Raw genomic sequence first — 18166 nt, 5'->3', positions numbered from 1 at the left:
GCAGAGGTGAAAGCAACCAGCCAGACAGGTGACAAGGAAATGCCTGTCTGGAGTGCAAGTTTGACCAGATGAATAAGAGGATCCCATAGAGCCCCAGGACTCACCCTTCCCTCCCCAGAAGGCCTGGTCCCTCCGCTGAAATGTTCTTCCCCCAGATCTCCCCTGGCCTGCTCCCTCTCGTCCTGCAGTCTCAGCTCAAATGTCACCTCCTCACAGGTGCCTTCCTGAAGCACCACCTTAAAAGTACTGCACCCCAAATCATTCTCTAACACACATCCCTGTTACAACATATCTACCCACTTCTCACATCTCTTTGTACACCTGCCCATGGTCTACCTCCCCTCTTTTATTTTATTTTTTTTAAATATATTTTATTGATTTCTTACAGAGAGGAAGGGGGAGGGAGACTTAGAAACATCGATGAGAGAGAAACATCCATCAGCTACCTCCTGCACACCCCCCACTGGGGATGTGCCTGCAACCAAGGTACATGCCCTTGAATGGAATCGAACTTGGGACCCTTGAGTCCGCAGGCCGACGCTCTATCCACTGAGCCAAACCGGTTAGGGCTACCTCCCCTGTTTTAGAAGGTACCCTCCACACAGAGCTGGCGTGGCTCAGTGGTTGAGCATTGATCAGGAGGTTATGGTTCAATTCCTTGTCAGGGCACATACCCGGATTGCGGGCTTGATCCCCAGTGTAGGCCATGCAGGAGGCAGGCAATCGATGATCCTCTCTCATCATTGATGTTTCTATCTCTTTCTCCTCCTTTCCTCTCTGAAATCAATTTTTTAAAAAAAATTTTTTTTTAAAGAAGAAGGTACCCTCCTGGAGAGCAGGACCTGCTCGGCTCTTTGCTGCATCCTCCACACCTAACTCCATACCAGGCACATAGAAGGTGCCCCATAGACGTTTGCTGAAAGAGTAAATAAATGAAATCCCAGCTCTGCCTCTCACTAGTTGTGTGAGCCTGTATTAGTGCCTCTGCCTCTCTCGGCCTCAGCTGACCATCTGTAATATTGGTATTAAAGTATTGTAGCCATGAGGCTAAAATGAAATCAAGGGATGTGTCACTTGTAAACTGCTGTGCTAATGTCAGCCATGACTAGCAAAAATGAAAAGTTAGTCACTCAATTACCCAAACCGAGTTTGTGCCTCTCCAGACTGGAAAGGCACTGTGACATCTCCAGCTCCTTTTGAGGAAAGAGCACCTGCCCTCACACCTATACTTTGCTGGCGAGAATGCTAAGTTTTTATTTTACAGTCTCTAAAATCACACTATGAAGGCCCTGGATTCATCCAGCATTTCCTGGGCAAACACTGTATGCCAGGCTCGGTGCGGGGCCATGCAGCTTCCTCCAGCAATAATGCAGCCCCGTGCTGGAGGAACGCAGGGCCTGGGTTAGGAGAGGTGGGGGACACTGGTAACAGAACCAGAGGTGTGGGAAGCGCGGCAATGGAGGGCTGCGCCAAGTGGACACCCGAAGGAGAGAACCTGTCCCCAGAGGTCACTCATGCATCCAACCAACATTTCCTAAGCACCAACTACGTGGTAAGCACCATTCTAGGGGCTGGGGACACAGCAGTGAGCAAGACACGTAAGACCCCACCTCTCAGGAGGCTTCCTTTCTAATGAGGAGACAGTAAGTAAACAAATAAGATAAGTGGAAGAGAGATCCATGTTAGGCATCCAGTAAAACACCAAAGGGATGTGCAGAAGCAGCAGGGGCCAGGTATCTCCTGAGTTTGAAACGCCACCTTCACTATGCACTGCTCAACCTAGAACACCTCTCTGGTCCTCCATATCGCCATCTGTAAAATGGAGAGAATAACAGGCCTTATCTCATAGGGCTGTGGTGAGAATTAAATGAGTTAATGTAAGTTCTTGCTATAGTACCAGGCTCATGGTGAGTGACAGAGTGCATGAGGACAGGGCAAGTCTACTTGGAGGGGTGGTCAGGAAATGCCTGTGTGCTGAGGAAACAGTGAAGATCTAAGGGAGATGCATTCCAGGCAGCAGAGAACAGCAGGTGAAAAGGTCTCAAGACAGGAAATGAGCCTGGGTATGACCCAGAAAGAGGAAGCAGCCCGTGAAAAGCGACCACTTAGAAACTTGCAGGCCATGGAACAGAAAGGGCTTTTATCCTCAGGATCAAGGTAAGCCATTGAAAGATTTTAAGCAGTGGAGGGAGAGAGGGAGGTTGGGCATGCTCTGATTTCATATAAAGAAGGATCAGTCCAGCTTTATATCATGTGGAGAAAGGACAGTGAGACAGGCAGAAAGAGACAACCCGGAGGGTCAGCTGGGAGGAGGAATGGAGGCAAGATCCCATCTAAGCCCAGGGACCCACTATTGAGAATGAGACAGGACCCCTGACTGGTTTGGCTCAGTGGATAGAGCGTCGGCCTGCGGACTGAAGGGTCCCGGGTTCGATTCCGGTTAAGGGCATGTACCTTGGTTGCGGGCACATCTCCAGTGGGAGGTGTGCAGGAGGCAGCTGATCGATGTTTCTCTCTCATCGATGTTTCTAACTCTCTATTCCTCTCCCTTCCTCTCTGTAAAAAAATCAGTAAAATATATTTTAAAATAAAAGAGAATGAGACAGGAGACTTCAAATCCTCCTCCATCTGGGGTGTGCAAGGATGTCTGGGCAAAAATATGGAAAAGATGATTAAACTCTGACATGAGAGAGAGACTGCAGCAGATGGCCTGTGGGCCCTAGGGGAGAGACATGATCTAAACAATTTAGAAAAACTACATCTCCCCTTATAATTTACAAAATACTACAATTTATTACTGATATCCATTACACTAACATTAATTGAGTGCTTACTTAGTGCCCAGAGTAAGGTGCTAAACTCATTTTCTCATTTAATTCTCACAAAATCTCTAAACATTCATTCAAAAAAACATGTATTACCAGGCACAGTTCTAGACAGAGTTGCTGCCAGCACAGAGCTTGCCCTCTAGAGGCAGACAGAGCCTGAACAAAGAATCAAAAATATTTCAGTGTGATGAGTGCTCTGACGAAAACAAAGCAGAGTAAGGGGGTGAAGAGGGATGGAGGGAGGAGCAGCTGTTTTAGGAATGGTGGTCAGAGAAGATCTCACTGAGGAAATAAGTCGAGCTTTGAGCACCATGTGAGAGGTAACCATTGAGGAGCAAGAGTGGACACTAAGGGTCCAAACACAAGGCTGGAGACGGTGGGGAAACTGGCATTCAAGACGTATTTTGAAAGAAAAACAAAGAGGATGTAGTAAAGAACTAAATGTGGTTGCAAAGGAAAAGAGGACTAGTAATGATGACTACAAGGTTTTGCACAGAGCGCCATTCCTTGGGCACCATTAACAAAAATTAGGAAAACTGGGGGGTAAGGGAGGCCGGAGGGGAGGTCAATAGGGAAAAAAAAAAAGGAGACATATGTACTACTATTTGTAATACTTCAAACAATAAAAAAATAATAAATTAAATTAAATTTTTTAAAAAAGGAAAAGCAAAAAAAAAATTAGGAAAACTGGAAGATGGAGACAATTTATGGAAACAGATGATGCTATTAACATTTTCATTTTGCAGATAAGTAAGCAGCTTTAGAGATCGAATAACCTGCCCAAGTTCACCCAACTGGTGAGTGGAATTACATACTTTTACCCTCACAGCACCCCCTTAGTATTATCTCCAATTTACAGATAGCTGAGAAAGTGAGGCCCAGCTAGAAAAGAGCAGTCAAGAGTAGATACCAGACCTGTCTAATAGCTGGTATATTTTCCAATAAAGGAGACAGGTTGGAAGACTGACAAGGAAAACCTCGGAGACAGGGTAGAAGAGGAACCGAGGTTTGAATAAAATCGCGCCCTCAAAAGATTCACTTTCAAAGTTTTGAAATTCCCCCATAAGATTCCAGGACAAACCCCATAGGCTGGGAGCTGCGGAAAGGTCAGCACTGTCGCCCATTGCAGGAAAGGGCTTCCTGAGTGGCCCCTTCAGAATCATGGTTGCTAATTTAAAACGCTCATTCGTGGGCTCCACATACTTGAATCTGCATTTTTTTCAAATGAGGGCTCCAGACATCCTCGACGTACAGTAAAGTTTGAGAACCCTAACGGCCACCTCCTAAACTAGCAAGCTGGACAGGTGACTTTACAGCTCTAGACCTCAGATTCCCAAACTGGAAAAGATGGGGGCGGAGGGAGCGAGAGACTAACAATAAAACCCTCCTCAGACGCTCGACTTCCCCCTACCGGTGAGACTCGAACCACGTGATTGGTTAGAGAAGGCTGGAGCCGACTGCGTACAGAGGGGCCGGGTGTCCCGCAAGGTATTGTGGGACACAGGGGGGCCGTCAGCCCTCCCGCCTCCAGCTTTGACTGCACGGCTGCCACGTTTCAATAAACCTAACCGCCTTCTCAGGGCGTCGCCGGATGCCCCGTGGCGTAACTGTAAACACCCTTCTTGTGTCTAAGAGCCTACAAGGCTAAGGAAGCCACCTCCCAAAGAGCAGTAACAAATTTCCAGTGTGCCTTCGCTTTACGACTCGCGTTCCGCCGCCGAACCCAAAGGAAGCGGGAGCGCGGTTTACGGCAGCGCCGGTCAGGTTTACGGCGCCGGTCTCTGCGCGCGCATCTTCTCTCCTTTCCAGTCTTCTGGAAAGGTAGCGAGCTGTCTGGCCTGGACTATCTTTCGCCATCCGGGCCGGCCGAGGCCCGTGCAGGTGAGTGGCGTGTTCCGTATGATTCTGGGGACCTCCGGAGCCTGCTTGGGCTGGACCCGGCCTTCAGGGGCTCCCGGAAGAGACCTCCGGACGTCCCCATCTGCTGCCGTTGTCCCTCCGCTGGAAGTGGCAGGACTCCGCCTTCCGGCCCCCAGGTCCAGCATGCGGGGTGCGTGAGGTCCCTGGCTCTAGACTCCAATTAGTGGCCAAGGACTGAGCGAATTTAATAATGTCACTTGACCCAGCTGGGTTTCAGGGTCTTTTAAGTTGCCAAAGCTTGAGTTTCTGGGAATGCCAAGCTAATCGGCCCTGCTCTGAGGAGTTCCCAGTCTAAAGATTTCCTTCCCTTTAATGTGAAGTAGAAGGCTAGGATGGAGTATGTTTGATCTCAGATCCGAACCACCAGGGCTTGATGGGGTACGACCTGTAGTGGCCGCAATAATTACACAATACCGTGGTCTCCCTGCAAGAAGGCCCCTCTGACTGCCCTGTTGGTGCCCCGCCCAGCTGTCAGGCCATTTTAACTGAAGAGCTCGGTTTGTCCTACCTGTTCCATTCTGCTCACTTATTTCACATGTGTGGGAACCCGGACTTCCACCCTAGGAAGAATGCCTGACAAGCCCTGGGCCTATTTCCTCCTTGAGCTGACAGATCAAGCCGACTTTTAAAAGTGTTTTGGAGACATCGTTGTTGTGCCATTGAGTGCAGTCTGAAACCCCAGATCTTTTCAGTCTGCTCTCCAGCTAGATTATGATGGGAAGAATGCTGAACTTAACCGCAGACAGCCCTGGGAATCAAGTCTATTTTGAAATGATGGGTAGATCAACCCCTTGATTTGGCTGAGCTACAAATTTTTATCTCTAAAGTGGGGTGTGGGGGAGTTAGTGGTGTTAAGGTATCTAGCACAGTGCCTGACTCTGAGTAGCAGCCCAGTACTTAAGTTCTGCGACTGCCACCCCTTCCCTCCAGCACTTTTTTAACTTAAGTTCAGAATTGGCGGGGGGTCAGGTTCATTCTCTCGCTGTCACCCAACTCCAGTTGCTGTCACCTCTGCAGGAAGCCTTAGTCTCCTTACTAACTTCAGTATCCTGTGCTCTTTGACTGCTCTCTGGCCTCCAGAAACATTTGTGTAATGAGTTTTTCTCTGGGAACTCACCATCTGAGCATATTCAGAGGGTTTTTGATAGAAACTGCCTAAAACATCTTGTTGGGAGGCCCTGGTTTTTACCCTCCTGAGAGGAGCTATAGCATTAGACTAAAGCCAGACTGCCAGGGTTCATATTTTTCATCAACCAGCATTATGACTTTGGGCAATTTCTTTTCTGAAAAGTAGGGATAATACTGGCCCCAACCTCAGACTGTTGGGATTTAATGAATAGGCATGGTAATCGCTGAGAACAATGCCTGGTACTCAAATATCTATGAACATTTGATGTATGGCCACTTTTATGGCCTTTTGCTTAGCTCTGTGTCCACTTGCTCTGCATAAGGATTTGCATTGACGACAGACTATTGGAAGAACAAGAAAAGAAAGTTGAATTTCAGGATATACTTACAGACTCTTATTTTTCTATGAGTAGATGTATTTTTACAAGTCTGAATAGTAATTGGGTAGCATTTACAATGAAAGAACTTTTGTGTGTGTTAACTAATAAAACAACGAACTTACTTATTTTACACATGAAGAAATAGGTTTAGAGAAGCTAAATATTTTGTCTTGGTGAAGGTGTTTCTAAGAACCTGAACATGGTAATTACACTTGGAAAAAAAGTTAACTGCATTTTATCAAATCTTTGAGATACCACCAAATTTAAGAAGCACTATTATTTTATGTAGCACTATTGTTTTATGTAGCTCCATTATTCTCTATAACGGTAAGAAAGAAAAATTGCCAGTTAAGATATGACACCCCACCAAGCATGAGATGCAAACTCATTTGAAAGATGTTACGGTGGAAGAAAGTCAGTGAAGTATAGTAAATTAATTTTGTTAGTAGTCTTCTCAATTATAAGTATTCACAATATTATTTGCAAGAAAACAAAGGAGTAGCTAAGATGTGAGGGTTCCATTTCATATGTAGCTTTTTAATTTAATCTATGTCTTAGCTTACCTCAAATAGACTTTTTTTTACCTTTAGGCTTTTCTTCATGAAGCTACTTATATTATTTGTATATTTAAGGTTTTAGAAGATGGCAAAGTTCATGACACCCGTGATTCAGGACAACCCCTCAGGCTGGGGTCCCTGCGCAGTCCCCGAGCAGTTTCGAGATATGCCCTACCAGCCATTCAGCAAAGGAGATCGGCTAGGAAAGGTACTTGTCTGTCTGCAGGAGTCTGAATCTTTAAATCTGTGGCTGCTACCCTCTGAGTTCATTTCAATTTTATTCTCTCAAAAGCATTACTCCTGTGTTCCTTATAGGGACACCAGCTGGGAAAGGTTATGACCTCTGGATACTTCCAGTAGTCATAGGAGAGCTGGGCACTTACAAAGGCATTGTGAGCCAATCCTGCTACTTTCCCACAGTGTCTCGCTTTGGGGGGTTTCTGGGTCAACAGAAAATTGCCTGCTTGACCTGTGTGCTCTGTCTTCCCTTGTTGCTCTTACTAGGTTGCAGACTGGACGGGTACCACATACCAAGATAAGAGGTACACGAGTAAGTGTTCTCTGACTGACTACCCAATCAGGTCCTTGGGAAAACTGTTACTTTTTCTGGTAACCTCCACCTCAAAGTGTTCTAGAATGGTGATGAGATGCTGATAATAATTCATAATTTTAAGAGCTTATTCTAGACTGTGGCCACTACCACATTTTTTGGAAGTAGCCCTAAAAGTTAGACTGTTCATTAAAGAAGTTGGACCTGTTATAGTGGGATTCCCACTCCCACCCCCCATTTTTGAGGAGCCACGAACCCTTTTATATTCCCATTTTGCATTTCATTGCTTGGGGTTTACTGAACCGGTGAAGCCACGCAGTGGATTCCAGTTTAAAATTCCTGGGTTTAAGATACCGATACAGTAAATTGGGTTTTTTATCGGAGATAGTTGGAAGTGGCTCTCTAGTATAGTAAGTTAAGATTATCTGAGTCTGAGGGCAGCCATTAGACATGTCTGCCTTGGGCACCAGATGATGAGAGTGATGGTACTTAAATCCCATATTTGCCTCTCCTGCAAGAATAAATTTTAACTCATATTCTTACAGACTAAGGCAGAGAGTGGAATGGGTTTACCTTGAGTTCCTCAGATTCTGTCTTAACTTTCAAAGCCTTTAGATCAGAACTTTTCAAACTTGAATGCGCATGAATCACCTGGGGATCCTTTTTAAATGCTGGTTCTGAGTCAGTGGGTCTGGGTGAGGCTGTGAGGCTGCGTGTCTACAATGCTCCCAGCCAATGTTAAGGGTCCCAAGACCACACTTAAATTGCAGGGCTTTAAGCTGGTGTGTATTTGTAAAGTCTGTAGGTGGTGGCCGTTACACACTGTCACCTTTGCCTCCAGATAAGTACTCCTCTCAGTTTGGGGGTGGAAGTCAGTATGCTTATTTCCACGAGGAGGATGAAACGAGTTTCCAGCTGGTGGACACAGCGCGCACACAGAAGACCGCCTACCAGCGGAATCGAATGCGATTTGCACAGGTAGGCCGAGAACCAGCAGTCGGACCACCTTAGGGCTGTCACCTGCTGCTAAAGGTGCAACCCTGTGAGTACTGATGCAAGGAAAGCATGTTCTGGGTCCCCTAGTGAACCCCAGGGAGCGCCTCAGTGACAAACTGTATAAAGGAAACTTGACGAGGTCCAGGGATGCATTTAAATGGTTTAGGTTTCTGTTGACCAGTAGGTAGGACATTATACCCCTGTGCTAAGAATGACGTTTGTGCCAGATAAAAGGGTGCATCTGTGCCTATTGCCTGACTTAATTGCTAGACGGCAGACTTTATTAAGCAGATGGTCCAGTTGGATCACATCTTATTACATAAAGAGGCAAACTCAGCAACTCTAATAAGAGCCAGTAAACTTCAGTAAAATATGTGTGTGAATGCACATCTAAGCTAACTCCAAATGTGCAACTTGGCCCTGGCATGTGTGGCTCAGTTGGTTGGAGCATCGTCCTGTACACCAAAAGGTTGTGGGTTTGAGTGCCAGTCAGGGCACATACCTAGGTTAGGGATTTGGTCCCCAAGGCAACCAATTGATGTTCTCTCTTATTAGTGTTTCTCCCTTCCTCTCTCTAAAATCAATAAAGCGTTTAAAAAGTAATAATAATAAAATGTACAACTTGGATTTGGCATTCTGAACTTAGGCTAATGACCTCCCATTAAGCACTTCCTACTGTAGCCCAATCTCAAAGATTTTAACACGGATGTTTTTTTGTAATTCTCAGCGGAATCTCCGCAGAGACAAAGATCGACGGAACATGTTGCAGTTCAATCTGCAGACCCTGCCTAAGAGCGCCAAGCAGAAAGAGAGGTGAGTTCCCATCCTGCCAGAACAAGGCATTCTTCCGGGACTACAGATACTCTGAACTCATTAGGCCAAAGTAGGAAAATGGTTGTCTTCCCCACTATTGCAAACAAAAACATCTTCCTAAAGCAGATTAAGCCACTGTTTCAACCTGACATCATTCCCTAAGGGCCAGTTTCAGTTCAAGGCAATAGCACGAGCAAGAAACTATTTACACTGGACATGCATGCTGAAGGAAACCAAGGCAAATAAGAGACTCTGGAGCTTACCTAGGCTCAGCTCTGCCGGAACACAACTCCAGGGGGCCCCATTCGCACTGGGTCCTATGAGCCCTCCTGGAGCTGCACAGTGCAACGGCCTGGCCCAGGTTGGGGCTGCCAGTGGACAGTCTAGATGGAGTAAAATATAACTGGTCAGTATTTGAGGACAATATGCCCTACCAGCCATTCAGCAAAGGAGATCATCTCTTTTGTTCCTCTTTACTTATTAAGTCCTCACTTTTCTTAAAAATCTTCACTGAAGGCACAATTTTTCTGTCTTTCCAGAGAACGCATACGACTGCAGAAAAAATTTCAGAAACAATTTGGAGTGAGGCAGAAATGGGACCAAAAATCACAGGTAGCGTATTTGTGCCAGAATTCTACCTAGGCATTTGATTTTGTTTGTTTGGTTTTGTGACAGCTTTGAGATATAATTCATATAATTCAATTCGCCCATGCAAAGTGTACAATTGTGTGGGTTTTAGTATATTTATAGAATTGTACGATCATTACTGTAGTCAATTTCAGAACATTTGCATCACTCTAAAAAGAAGCCCTGTACCCTTTAGCAGTCAGCCGCTATTCTCCCCTAACCCTAGACTACCACTACTCTAGTCTCTGTCTCTGGGTTTGCCTATTCTGTCCATTTACTCATATAAATGGGATCATGCAATGTGTGATCTTTAAGGTACATCCATCTTGTAGCATGTATCAGTTCTTAATTTTTTGGTATTGCTGAATTCCATTGTATGGGTGGACCACATTTTGTTTATCTGTTCACCAGTTGATGGGCATTTAGGTTATTTCCACTTTTTGCTATTATGAAGAATGCTGCTGTGAACATTCCTGTACGAATGTTTGGGTGGACATTGTGAGAATAGAAGACACATGTAAGCAAGAGTGTAGTTACAATTGTAGAAGTTACATTTTGCTAAATAAGATGCTTGCTGTGTCAAGAATAGGTAGCTCATAGCTTGAGAGAAATCTAAAGGGGCTGCTATAGCTCCTTTGTGAAATATAAAGAGCTGCTGTTCCCTGGTGTCATCTTAATGAGGGGAGGAATTTCCCTTTGTTTTTGAACTCTTGATCCCTCGGTCCTCTTCTAGATTGTAAGCTCCTGAGAGTAGGGGGGGTGCTGTGTTTTAAAGAAAGCCAGCACGTAGTTAATGTTCTAGACATATTTATTGAATAGAAGCCCTTTGTGCTATTAACCTGCCTTTAGCTTGTGTTTTACACTGGCTGGAATTCTTTTCCCTCCAATGGTTTTCGTGACAGAAACCCCGAGACTCTTCGGTTGAAGTTCGTAGTGACTGGGAGGTGAAAGAGGAAATGGACTTTCCTCAGTTAATGAAGATGCGCTACTTGGAAGTCTCAGAGCCACAGGACATGTGAGTGGCATCTTTTACCACCTTCCATCATGCTCTCGTGGGTGGACCAGCTGGTGGTGAATATTTTCCGAAGCCCTAGTATTTCCAAAAAAGATTTAAACCACTTACTCAAAAACAATCCTGGGGGGTGGCAAGAAAGAAGTTTACTGATAATAAACTGGATCGCATTGAAGTTCCTGGCATTGCAAGCAAAAGAAAGAAATAAGTTACATAGCTCTTTTTGGCAGAAGGAGAACAGGAGCAAAGCAAAAGCAGAAAGAAATTTGCTGATATTAAATTCCAGGTTTCTTTCAGCTTCCTGGAATCCTGAGCAAAAAAGAAATAAAATTAAGTTATATAGCTCTTTTGGCAGAAGGAGAAAGACAGCAGTTGTTCAGGACAAGCAAAGCTTTCCTGACACTTTTGGAGAGCTCCTTGCCTCACAGGACACGTAGTGGGAATAGCTTGAAGCACCAGACCCAACGTCAGCACGCCTGGATGCCTGTCAGTCCTCATCTCCCACCTTTAAAATGGGGAGGTTGAGCTGAACCGGTTGTGTTCACACTATTTGGAGCCACATTGGGAGTTAAGGGAACAGGCACCTGAGTGAGCACTGAGAGTTCATCTGTCCTAGTCGGATACTGTTTTCACCTCTTACATATCAGACTTCTGGATAAGACTCCAGATTCCAAGGCATAAAAGAAAAAGCAGGTGATCTTCCCCCTTACTTTGCATGTCTTGCCCACTCTCCCTACAGCGAGTGTTGTGGGGCCCTGGAATACTATGACAAAGCCTTTGACCGCATCACCACGAGGAGCGAGAAGCCCCTGAGGAGCATCAAGCGCATCTTCCATACCGTCACCACCACAGACGACCCTGTCATCCGAAAGGTGTGCACCCCTCTACTGCTCACCCACCTGTTAGGGATGCCCCCAGCTTCTACAGCCAAGGCCCAGAAAGAACAGAGGGCCCAGGGTTGGGGCTTGGAAAAACCCCTCTGGTTAAGTCTTCTGAATCGGACTTAGGAAGTGGTAGAAATAAAGGCACTCGGCTGGCTGGACCATGAATGCTGGAGTTAAGTAAAGCTGGATTCAAATCCCAGCTACGTGTGTCCTAGCTCCACCTCTCTGGGACCTTCATTTTCTTCCCTGTAAAATGGGGTAAATGCACTTACCGTGTGCCACTGGGGTGAGGATGGCAGAAAGCGCCGAGCAGTGCTTTCCTGGAACATGGCAAGTGTTCAGTGAGCTACAGACCCGCCTGGCCCGGGATGGTGACGGCCAACAGAAGCCCGCTGGCTGATGGCTGCAGCCTTGCTCAGACAGCTGGAGGTGGACCTGTTAATGTGTGGGTGTGGCTGTGAAGGCTTCTTACTGAGGAGTCCTCTCCCCTCGTGAATGGCAGTTAGACCTGAGGGTATCCTCATTTCTCTCCTCTGTCCTTTCTGCAGCTGGCAAAAACCCAGGGGAATGTGTTTGCCACCGATGCCATTCTGGCCACACTGATGAGCTGCACCCGCTCCGTGTATTCCTGGGACATAGTCGTCCAGAGAGTCGGATCCAAGCTCTTCTTTGACAAGAGGGATAACTCTGACTTTGGTAAGAGTTCTGTCTGGGACAACACAAGGGCAGTGAATGTTTTCATTGGCTCAGAGCAGTTTCTTGGTACTGGAGAAGGGGTGGCAGCTGGTCTGTCTCCCTGCAGGCATTGACAGCTTGTCAGACCCCTCCCAGCCTCCTCAGAGGCATAGAGAAGGAACTGCAGTCCTTCCTTGGGGCGTCAGCATTCTGAGTCATAGCAGCGCCCCCAAATCGTGCTTCCAGACGTTACTCATTTGAATAATACTTTTGTGACTTTTGTCATCTCTCCATACCATCTTTAGTATTGATGTGTATGTTTTTAATTGATGGGTTATTTATATTTCAGTGTATTTATAAAGAAAAATATATGTGTGTGTGTGTGTTTTATACCAGATAGTATAAAACATATACATACCTGTCATGATTGAAAATCAAGTCACTCAACAATAACAGCAGTGAAACAAAACAGTGTAATTATGTTGTGCGCCTCAGGCCTTGTCTCTGTTGAAAGCTGATAAAATCAAACATTCTCTTAAAGAATCCAAAAGGATTGGAAAGGGATAGATGTTTACACTGTGATTGAATTTAATGTTAGAGCCCTCCCCCCTTTACTCCCTACTGTCCCACCGTAGGAGATCCATAGTAATAGGTGGCATTTATTTGAAGGGAGGGCATTTCATTCACCACATCTCCCCATGGTGCTGCGCACATCATCAATGATTCTTTGTTTTGTGGGTGGGTGACCATGCTGCCACTTTTGCAGACCTCCTGACAGTGAGTGAGACGGCCAACGAGCCCCCTCAAGATGAAGGTAATTCCTTCAACTCGCCCCGCAACCTGGCCATGGAAGCAACCTACATCAACCACAACTTCTCCCAGCAGTGCCTGAGGATGGTGAGGAAGGGCAGCATCTGGGCATGCGCTGCCTTTTGTCAACTACAACTACTTTCCTGAGCATCTGCTTTGTCCTAGGCTCTGGGCCTGTGCAATTGAGCAGGACAGATAGGGTCCCTACCCGTCGCCAAGGAGTGTCAACCTTGGGCTTTGAGGTCACACTGCCTGGCTTTGAACCCTGGATCCAACACTTCATAGCTTTGTGGTGTTAGACATGTTTCTTCTCTGTTAAACAGAACACTGATACTTGTCTCACACAGGCACATTGTAAAGGTTCCATCAATTATTTGACAGCTGCATTGTGGTGTACAAGTACGCTGTTCAGGAGGCAAGTTCCTGCCCCTGGGAAGCTTCATTATAATGGAGGAGGGAAAACAATAAACCCTAAATACATACAGATGTATGCTATTGAGAAAAATGAAATGGGAGAGGCATGGTTGCTAATTAAATGAGATGCATGGAGCATACAGTCGACACATGTAGTTGTTGGTAAACACTAGCTGTTAACATCTTGTAATTCATGGGGTGCTTGCGCTTGGGAAGGGTAGGTAGGCAGACAACATGCAATGAGCTCAGCCCCTTCAAGGGCTCCAGGAACCCAGCCTGAGCTGTAACTAAGCGGAGTTTCAGAGTCTGGCCGATTGGCTCGGCGACAAGTTGGCGCTGTCTCGTGACACCTTTGTCATCTTTGCAGGGGAAAGAGAGATACAACTTCCCCAACCCAAACCCGTTTGTGGAAGACGACATGGATAAGAATGAAATCGCCTCTGTTGCATACCGGTGTGTCACCTCGGGTGGGGTGTGCACAGACCCGACCCTGTGTGGGGTGAAATACCTGCAATTTAGGGTCTGAGGTGACCAACTAAGTTTCTTCTTCGTTGCAGGTACCGCAGGTGGAAGCTTGGAGATGACATTGACCTGATTGTCCGTTGTGAGCATGATGGTGTCATGACCGGAGCCAATGGGGAAGTGTCCTTCATCAACATCAAGACTCTCAATGAGTGGGACTCCCGGGTGAGGCGCACCTCTGTCACCCTCTTGGGGCTCCACATCTGCGAGGCGTGTTGTCTCAGGCTAGTTTGTTTTCCCCTTGTGTTACTTGGAGGGCTACTGAGATTTTTATCTTCTGAGTTTTCCCTCCACTTAATGCAAAGATTAGCTTTTATTTGGCCCTGCAGGACACGCTGCAAGTGAAATGTGCTTTCTTCGATTTTCCTCTTTCTGCTTTCTCTGCTGGCATGCCATGATTGTTGGACTATTATCCTTTCTGAAGCTACCCAGGCTTATGTGCCTGAATTTGAACTGGGTAGCAGTGCTCCTGGGTGCTGCTGTAAAGAGTTCTCAGTGGGAAGGACAGCTCCAAGGCCAGGCTGTGTTGAAGGAGTGGCCAGTGATATGGAGCATAGAGGGCATTGAGCTCTGCCTTCATCAGAGCCAAGGGTTAGCAATTAATGCTGCAGAGTATCTCCCCAGGTGTTCCTCAGTCTCCAGCCCCTGCTGGAAGGTTGGCTATGGCCTTAGCTCTGGGCCAGTGGCCTTTTCTTAGACTTTCCATGGCTCCCTGTAGCATTTGCCATTGTAGCTTTTCCCTGTGTCACTATGTGCATGACTCTGGTCATATATTTCTCAGCTTCCTTCACATATTTTCTGTGCTGGTTCCACTCTTTTTTATCTCTCATGGATCCTTCTCTTAGGGTCAGTTGCCTACACGAATCTTTTTGCTATAATTACTTCTTTATACAGCTTTATGTTAGTTTTCTTTTGCTCCGTAACAAATTAAAAGAAAGTTGGAGGCTTAAAACAACATCCATTAGCTCTTAGTTCGGTAGGCCAGAAGTTCAGCATCATATGGTTTGGTTCTCAGCTCAGAATATCAGAAAGCTAAAATCAAAGGTGTTAGCTGAACTGAATTCTCATCTGTTGATTCTGGAAGAAAATCCACTTCCAAGCTCATTCTAGTTGGCAGAGTTCAGTTCCTTGAGTTATAGGACTGAGGTCCCCTATTCTCTTGCCACCTATCAGCTGGGGCCTCTCAGCTCCTAGTGGCCACTCATATTCCTTGCCATGTCTTCCATCTTCAAACCAGCAACAGCATCAAATCCTTCTCGTGCTTTGACTCTCTGACTTCCTCTGTCTCCAAGCTCTACACCCAGATTGAAGAGACTCACATGGTTAGGTGAGGCCCACCCAGGTGATCTATCATTTTTTTTCCCCTCACCTGGGTATATGTTAATTGATTTTTTTAAGAAAGGAAGCGGGAGGAAAACACTGATTGGCTGCCTCCTACACACACTCTGATCTGGGATCAAACCCACAAACCCCACATGTGCCCTGGCCGGGAATAGAACCTGCACCTTCTGGTATACAGGACAACCAACTGAACGCTCCAACCAACGGAAGCACACCAGCCAGGGCAAATGATAATGGTCTCACCTCTGATTTCCTACAGCCTGGCCCACTTGCTGGCCAAGCCCAGGAGGGAGTTTCTTCTCTGCCTGAGGAGGTGCCAGGCTCACCTTTACTCCTGACACTAGGGCTTTCCTTCTGCAGCACTGTAATGGTGTTGACTGGCGTCAGAAGCTGGACTCTCAGCGAGGGGCCGTCATTGCCACAGAGCTGAAGAACAACAGCTATAAGTTGGCCCGATGGACCTGCTGTGCTTTGCTGGCTGGATCCGAGTACCTCAAGCTTGGGTGAGATTCTTGTCCAGGAGTTGTGAACTCACCCTCTGGGAGGTGTCTGCAGGCAGGGAGATAAGGGCTTGCCTTTCTCCCTTTCCCTTGGAAAAAGCCAAGTGTCCCTATTTAACTGATATTTGTCCCCAGATTCTGCCCCCATCACTAACACCCCATTCTCCCCACTAGTTACGTGTCCCGGTACCATGTGAAAGACTCCTCGCGCCACGTCATCCTGGGCACCCAGCAGTTCAAGCCCAATGAGTTTGCCAGCCAGATCAACCTGAGTGTAGAGAACGCCTGGGGCATCCTGCGCTGCGTCATCGACATCTGCATGAAGCTGGAGGAGGGCAAGTACCTCATCCTCAAGGACCCCAATAAGCAGGTCATCCGAGTCTACAGCCTGCCGGACGGCACCTTCAGTTCGGACGAGGACGATGAGGATGAGGAAGAGGAGGAGGAGGAGGAGGAAGGTTTGTACTAGTCTCTTTCTGAAGTCTTGAGTGAGCGGCAGGCTGCCCGGAGACCAAGCTCTATGACCACATTGCTCCTGAACCTTGATGTAAAACTTTTTGAGGGCTCCCTGAGACATGTCTGAATTTGGAGTGGCATTCAATCTGACTCCAGGAACTTGCTTCATGAGCCTTTCAGTCACATGAAGGGGGTGGGGAGGAAGGTGGTCTTTTAGAGGCTAGGTGAGGAAGAAGCAGAGAAAGACAATGCAAGTCCCTGATGTTAGCCAGTGGGCTGAAGGAGAAAAGGCTCTGGGTTAGTTACATGGGTTTAAGCTATCTTTCTTGCTTCACCAGGTGGGGACTAAAGGAAATATGTCAGCCCTGTGAGGATCTGAAAGACTTGATTTCTGGGTGGAGGCGTTGAAATCATAAGCAATTCACTAGTTTCACATGGCTCATTTCTTTAACATTCTGTATCTTTCAGAGGAAGAAACTTAAGCCAGACGGTGATGTGGAGCTGGAATGTGTAAATCCACCGAGCCTAGGAGGGCCTTTGATTCCTGGTAGAATGTTTGTCTAATACCTGCACTCTGGAATTTAACAGATGGAATAAAGTATAAGTCTCTTTAGTCTCTCAGCCTCAGCACATGCCTACATTATGATTTGATTGACAGCCCTTCTTCCTTCTCCAGGTAGCCCTTGGGAAAGGGAAGGTGAGATACAGAAGTTTCTTTCTGGAGTTCTCTGGGTGCTATCCTTTGTTCTTGAGCATTTTGAGTTTACCATCCTGTTAGAGGGTGGATGCCCTAGACTTCTCTGTTCTTGGAACCTGTGAAATTATCTTTTCCTGGAGACTTAATTGTGAGGTCCCACAGAGGTCCACATGAGAAGTCCATTTCCATAAGCTGGCCATGTGCCAAACCTAACTACTACCCTGAGAGACACAAGTCACTAGTAAAAAGTGAAGCAGGGCGCAGTCTCTGGAGGTTGAGGTGGGGCTGTTGCTCATGGAGACTCCCTCAGAAGATTCTGACGTTCCACTGGGTGGTGATCAAAATGGTTGTAAATTGTTTTCAAGCTTGGCTTGAGCTGGTGACCGTCTCAAGCTGGCACTCAAAGCAGTGTTATAAATCAGAGTTACAGATGTTTAGGATATGTAAACGTATTTTAGTAAAAGTGCTGTTTTTATTAAAGGGATAGTGTTCTGTTCTTGGGACTAAGAAGTAATTACATTGCCAGGTATTGTACTAAGCTTTCTGGAAATACCTGAGCCTGACACAGGACTTACAATGTTGGTGGGAGTGACACCATTGTACAGATGAGGAAACAGGCTCAGCTTCTGAGTAACATTCTAAATTTTAATCAAAAAAGCAAGATGTATTGTGCTTTGTTAGAGTTATTAGAAAGATGGAGCATAAACGTACTTCTTAGGGAGTTTTCAATGTAGGTAGTGTGATAAAAATGACGGATGAAAGTGGTGTGACAAGTGCCAAGGGTTTTCAAAATTCAACTGATACCAAGCTGCCTCTTGCAGACTCACGATGCAATCCAGGTGGATTTGCTGGGACAAGGGGGCAGGTGGAAGTTGGTTTCACGCCAACAAAACATTTTGCATCCACTTCCAAATACTTCATTTCTTTGATTTATCCCCTGCTCATCTGTCCTGTTTGGCGCCACCAAGTTGATTGCTAAAAACAGTCCTAACTCAAAAGCCTTGGCTAGCATGCTGCTGCCTACAATCCAGGTTCAGCCTAGTCTCCAGGTCCTGC

The 18166-nt window shown here is 46.3% G+C and overlaps 1 protein-coding gene across 1 annotated transcript; it reads left to right on the top strand.

Annotated features, from left to right (window-relative positions):
• Positions 1-4267: 4267 nt before the first annotated feature.
• On the top strand, positions 4268-17040 carry EIF3D (eukaryotic translation initiation factor 3 subunit D). Its single transcript, XM_080658606.1, has 15 exons — positions 4268-4709; positions 6889-7021; positions 7318-7363; positions 8205-8341; positions 9087-9172; positions 9712-9784; positions 10702-10814; positions 11551-11683; positions 12244-12391; positions 13137-13267; positions 13962-14047; positions 14152-14281; positions 15818-15960; positions 16132-16415; positions 16882-17040. The coding sequence occupies exons 2-15, from the start codon at positions 6899-6901 to the stop codon at positions 16893-16895; spliced, it is 1647 nt and encodes a 548-aa protein (XP_080514732.1). The 5' UTR covers positions 4268-4709; positions 6889-6898; the 3' UTR covers positions 16896-17040.
• Positions 17041-18166: the final 1126 nt, after the last annotated feature.

This window comes from Plecotus auritus (assembly GCF_963455305.1).
Source record: "Plecotus auritus genome assembly, chromosome: 3".
In the NCBI taxonomy this organism is placed as follows: domain Eukaryota; kingdom Metazoa; phylum Chordata; class Mammalia; order Chiroptera; family Vespertilionidae; genus Plecotus; species Plecotus auritus.
This window is presented reverse-complemented; position numbering and strand designations above follow the sequence as displayed.